The sequence below is a fragment of the Pteropus vampyrus genome, unplaced genomic scaffold, assembly GCF_000151845.1.
Source record: "Pteropus vampyrus isolate Shadow unplaced genomic scaffold, Pvam_2.0 Scaffold357, whole genome shotgun sequence".
NCBI lineage: Eukaryota > Metazoa > Chordata > Mammalia > Chiroptera > Pteropodidae > Pteropus > Pteropus vampyrus.
Window position 1 is genome coordinate 297656 of NW_011889138.1, and position 6056 is coordinate 303711.

A 6056-nucleotide genomic window follows, 5' to 3' on the forward strand; every position below is an offset into this window, starting at 1 on the left:
TTTTTTTTTTGGTCAGAGAGTATTTTCAATAATTCAAACTTAATGTTGGCGTAAATATTATTGTGCCAGGCACGGTTGTCCTGGGCCCTGGGCTTAGAGGGGATTTGTGTTTGGTTTAATGTTGTGCTATTGTTATCTTGAAATTATTAACACATGTTGAGCAAGGGGCCTAGAATTCCTATTAGAATATAATTTTCTTGGAATATTTGCACTGGGTCTCATAAATCATGGAGGGGTCCTAATTCTATCAACTAGGAATTTCATAGTGAACAAGATAGACAAACATGTCTTGTGGAACTTCATACCAGAGAGGGAAAAGAGACAGAAACAGGTAAACATGTAGAAGATTATTTTAGATGGTGATGAGACCAGTGAAGGAAATAAGACAGGGTGAAGCCAGATAGCATGATGTGGAGTGTGGGCTATCTTAGACTAGTGGGACAGGCAAGGACTCTGAGAAGACAGTGCTCAAGTTGAGGTCTGAGTGATGTAAAGGAGCAAGCTAGTCCATCACTGGGGAAAGAGTTTGAAGGAAAAGAAGAACAAGCACCGAGCTCTGATGTAGGAAGAAGCTGATTTGCTTGGGGGAGAGAAAGAAGTTAGGCGTGATGGCTGGAGTATACACTTAGTCCAGGGTGTAAAGTCAAGTAGATCAGCATATGTGATGAGGTCAGAGATACCGACAAGGGCCTGATTGATAAGATTCAAGAGAATCAATGGGTGATGTTAAAGTTAACCTTCCCCTTTCAATGAAATACAATAGACCAGGGGGTGGTGGACTGGTATGCAATTGCAGATTTAGGTGTTCAAGAGGAACCAACACTCAAAGATCAAGCAAAAAAGCATCCTTACAGACCGGAATCCAAAGGAATTCGTAATTCTTTACTTTGCTGAAAGAATGTAATGGGTAGCCATGCTGCAGTTTTCACTGGATTTTCCTTTTGCATAAATGTGGATTTTGGCTTTTCTGAGAGTGACCTGAAAAATGTTGCGAAACTGTACCAGAGATAGAAAAGAAGTAATATTGAACTTGTTTTTTTATGAGGTGCCAATCAAAGCAACTCCGTACATCAAAATCTCTACCTATGGGCACAGCTCTATGCTTCCAACTGAATCTCTGACATCCCCTGTAACTCACTAAGTCTAATTCTGCTACAAAATCATATGTTCTAAAAATGAACATATGGCTTTCCAGATTTGGCTACTTCAAAGAGGTGTCTCATATCTAAAATCATGTAATGTAGTGTTTATTCCCTATTTGAAAATTCTGCTGAGAGTATGGAATTCCTTTTTAAATTAATTTTGTTCTCCCCATAGTGTTTTAAAAAATACTTTGGGAACTGATCTTGTGTGTCTGCTGTTAAGAGCAATAAACTTCAAAATAAATCAATATGCACCAGGGAATTTTAACCAGAAACACTGGAAAAGAATTAATGGTACCTGTATCACATACTCCTCATTTCTATGGGTTCAGGTCTTCATCATTTTAATGACATACTGCATGCATTTTCTTGACACATGTTGTTCCTAATCCTTATGAACAGAACACAGCAACTTTTCATGGTTTTTGAAAACAAGACCTTGACTACCCCCCACCCCCTGCCCCAGGTCAAGGCATTCAAATCAGCTAGAGAAGTTCAATAATCATCCTTGTGTGTTTATCACATGAGATTTCTTTCCTGGTGGGTTCTGGTGGATTCCATTGCTCTCAATAGCAGACACAAAGGATTAGTCCCAAAAATGTTTTTAAAAATACTCTACAGAGACCACAGCGATGAATCATAGACGAAGCCGGACCAAATTCACGGAAGATCAGTTGAAAATCCTCATCAAAGCATTCAACCAAAAACCTTACCCAGGTTATGCCACCAAACAAAAGCTTGCTTTAGAAATCAACACTGAAGAGTCTAGAATCCAGGTAAGTTACAAGACATCTCCAAGACAAGAAGTAGAAAGGAAGGCAGGGGGACCATTAATTGAGCACATATTACATACCAGTGTGCTGTGCTGAGGGCGCAATACAGAATGAACTCATAAGAATGTTGCTCTTAGTTTTCACTTCACAAATATGGACACTGAGGATGAAAGAGCTCACAGGAGTGGGGAGGAAGTGTGCAGGTACACATTCCAAGAAGAGAGAATAGTTGAGCTGGTTCTTTTTTTTAATGTGTTGGGATGACATTGGTTAATAACATTGTATAAATTTCAGGTGTACAACTTTATAATACCACATCTGTACACTCCACTGTGTGCTCACCACCCCAAGTCCTATGAGTTTGTTTGTTGTTTATTTGTTGCTTTCTGTTTTAAATCTAGCGAAGTTATTCTTTGAACTGTTTGTTAAATGCATAATAATCGCAATACCTATTTACTAGCTTATAAAGATTATAGCAAATTATGCCAGGACCAGATTGTGAAGGGGCTAAATGCCAAGCTTTGACCTGACACTCAGTCGAATGGGACAAGTATCAGTAATAATCCTAAATTAGGTCTGGTAAGAATGACTCCCTTTGGAGAAAGGCAGCGATGGGGTTGAGATGACACAAACATGTTTAATCCTCTCGTTTTCTCTTCCTTACTTAGGTTTGGTTTCAGAATCGAAGAGCTAGGCACCGAGTTCAGAAAGGATCAGAACCTGAGAAGGACTCTGAAGCAAGCCAAAACCAAGATTTCTCTGAAGACAAGATTCATAGTAAATAGCCTGCTCCAGTCCTGTCCCCCAGCAGAGCCCGTTGGGTATCTAAGCACCTCTCTTAAGTAGTGGAACCAACTACCACTCTGAGTGGGAAAAGAATGTTCTCTCCCTCAGAGTCTCCTGGTCAGGGTCTTGTCCTGGCAAACGGTTCAGCATGACCCCTAGGAATTCTTCCCCATATGGTCCATGAACCTTCTATGAATTTCCCCTGAATACCCTCTTTCCATGGAAGTCCAACAACCCATACATACACTGCATTTTCTCTAGAAACCTCCTCCTGGAATAGGCTGGAATAAGGCCCTATCAAGAAGAGGCACAGGTTCCAAATTAGATGCAGATGATGAGACACGGGGGTTCCTTCTTGGAATATGTAAACTGATCTCTGAAATATTCCTTGACCCACAATCTTACTCTTTTCCTAGGTAGAGGAGATAGACGGTGTCGTACCAGCTACACTTCCTTCCAGCTATACACCCTCATCACAGCATTTACGAACAACCCTTATCCTGGGATTGATTCCAGAGAGCAACTTGCTAAGGAAATTGGAGTTCCAGAGTCAAGAGTCCAAGTAAGTGATAAGGAATTTGACTGTTTCCTCTCCCAAGAATGGAGATAATGAGAAGGGAAGCCACGCCAGCCTTGAACTGTTTGTTCATCAGCATGCCGGGCACATGCCCACTCCAGGGACTTTCGGAAGCTGTTTTTTCCATCTGGTATATTTTACCCCCAGGAACCCACATGATCTGCTCTCTTACTTTCTTTAGTTCTTTTCTGTCATAGTCAATGTTGTATTAATTACTCTCTGAACGGTGACTGGCACATGACACTGAAGAATTTATTGAATGAATGATGGATATGAGCCAGGCACTTCAGCCTTTCTAATTATCCTGAGGTTCAAATTATACATCTACTTTAGAGATTTAAATTTTAGCTCAACTCTGAAAAACAACAAACAAAACTAAACAGAAACAACTTCAGTAGATCCTGAGAACAAATTGATGATTGCCAGAGAGACAGGATAGGGGATGGACAGAAAAGGGGAAGAGGACTAAAAACCTCCAGTTATAAAATAAGTCAGGGGAATGTAACATATAGCATAGGGAATAGAGTCAATAATATAATAACTATGTACAGCGACAGATGGTTACTAGACTTCTTGTGGTGAGCACTTTGTAAGGTATATAAATGTTAAATCGCTGTATTGTACAATGGAAACTAATAGAATATTGTATGTCGACTATAATTAAAAATTTAAAAATCTAAAATAAATAAATAAATAAATAAATGAATAAATAATAAAATAAATAGACCACCCCCCAAAAAACCCCCACACAAACATTTAGCCTAAGGATTCACTGCTGCTAAATCAATCCTAAAATGGAATATAATTCTGTCAGTGGTGTGGAGTAGGTGCCTGTATGTGATATATAAATATACAAGTGTTTACAAAATAGTATAGTGTATTAATATGTACACCTACTATGCATATGTATATATAATTTGTGGGCACAAGAGTAGCAATTGTGTCTTGTGGGACAGAAAATATCTTCCTAGACAGATATTACTCTATCCTGGGTTAAGTAAAAAAAAAAAATAGCATTTTTGAGAGAAAGGAAGATGGAAAAGCTGCAATATAGGTGTGGCACTTTAAAGCTAGACCAGCACTTATAATGAGAGATCATGAGGACTTTCAGAATATGAACTGAAACCCATCACTAGACCATGAAGGTACTAGCTGTTTTGAGCTTTATCTTCAGAATTGATAGACTTTTCCAGAAGTCACGGAATATCAATAATTTTGGAATTAGGCCCACAATGAACCACCTCTCTCTCCCCTTTTCTTTCTGAAAAAAGCAATGATGAGGCTTCCATGCCTTCAACTGCTTTAACAAATTTTTTTTGTTTTATCCATTAGGTTTGGTTTCAAAATCGGAGATCCAGATTTAGTGTCGGGAGAAAAAGAGAATTTGATGAGCTCTTGGAACAGAAACAAGACCCAGATCAAGATTTCTGAGATGAGAGAGTTCAAAGTAATCAGCCTGTTCTCAATTTAGCTAAAAGCAGAGACTTCTGAGTGCCCAATCCTTCCAACTTCCTCTTGGTGATGAAAGATTCCAACTTATATGCCTTATCAGGCTCCATAGAGTCTCAGGGATAATTGCAGTCCCTGAAGACTCTTCCCAAGTCCAGGTCCTCCCAATTCCAGTGCCCACTTTTCTACCTGGAGAGTCTAGGAACCCCATTAGAATGTGAATTTTGTTCACCACATGCCTTCCCAGTGCCTGGTACACAGTAAACAATCAATAAACTTTTGTGAGAGGTATGAGTAAGTCAATGAAGAAATGAATGCTCAGGTGTGTTCTGCCAGGGGCTGGCCAGTGCATGGCTTTGCCAGGAGGTAGTAGGTTTTATGTTGGACTGGAAAGGTGGGAAAGAGTTTACTTCCATGTTTGTATCTATAAAGTGGCTTCTTTGATTTTTCCCCCCTTATCTTTCCTCCTTAGGTATAGAAACTACACAAAATGGCACCAATCTTACTAGCAACTGTCTTATTTCTGTGAAGCCAGAACTGGATAGACCAAAAAGATAAATTCAGTGTATTTGATGTCATCAGCCTCTCTTACTCATCCTGGGAACATACCCTTCAAAACATACCTTCAGCTGGTTTATTTCACTTAGAATAATGTCTTCAAGGTTTACTTGTAGCAAGTGTCAGAATTCTATTCCTTTTGAAGCCTGAATATTCCATTGTGTGGATATATACAATATATATATTTGTATGTATCACATAACACTTGGGTTGTTTTCACCTATTGTGAATAATGCTGCTATAAACATGTATGTACAAATATCTGTTTGAGTCCCTGTTTTCACTTCTTTGGAGTATATACTCAGAAGTGGGATCGCTGGACCATATGACAAGGTACTTTAAAATTAAACAGGTGTTATGAAGTAAGATATTTAAAAAAGTAAACAATGTGGCCAAAGTTTTCTTCAAATAATGTGCTAATTTTAAATATTTAATATTTTAACATTTCATACCCAATTAATAGTTTCATTCTATAAAAATTTAAATCCATATTATATAATAGAAAATCTATAAAATTTATATATGCAGAAACACGTATGATGACATATGAGATATATTTTTAAATTGGATATTTTAGATCAGTAGTATCCAATAGAAATTTCTGTGCTGATGAAAATATTTGATATCGTGCTATCCAATATAGTAGCCACAAACTACAACTGACTACTAAGTGCTAGAAATGTGGCTAGTGTCACTAGTATGACAGGAGCTGAATTTTTAACTTATTTTTAATTTAGTCGTGTCTAGCCACATATGCTAATGGCACAGATC

General features: G+C 38.3%; 1 protein-coding gene across 1 annotated transcript; it reads left to right on the forward strand.

Moving 5' to 3' along the window:
* The first annotated feature begins 1774 nt into the window (after positions 1-1774).
* DUXA (double homeobox A) lies at positions 1775-4709 on the forward strand. Its single transcript, XM_011379302.1, has 4 exons — positions 1775-1918; positions 2584-2692; positions 3118-3263; positions 4611-4709. The coding sequence occupies exons 1-4, from the start codon at positions 1775-1777 to the stop codon at positions 4707-4709; spliced, it is 498 nt and encodes a 165-aa protein (XP_011377604.1).
* Positions 4710-6056: the final 1347 nt, after the last annotated feature.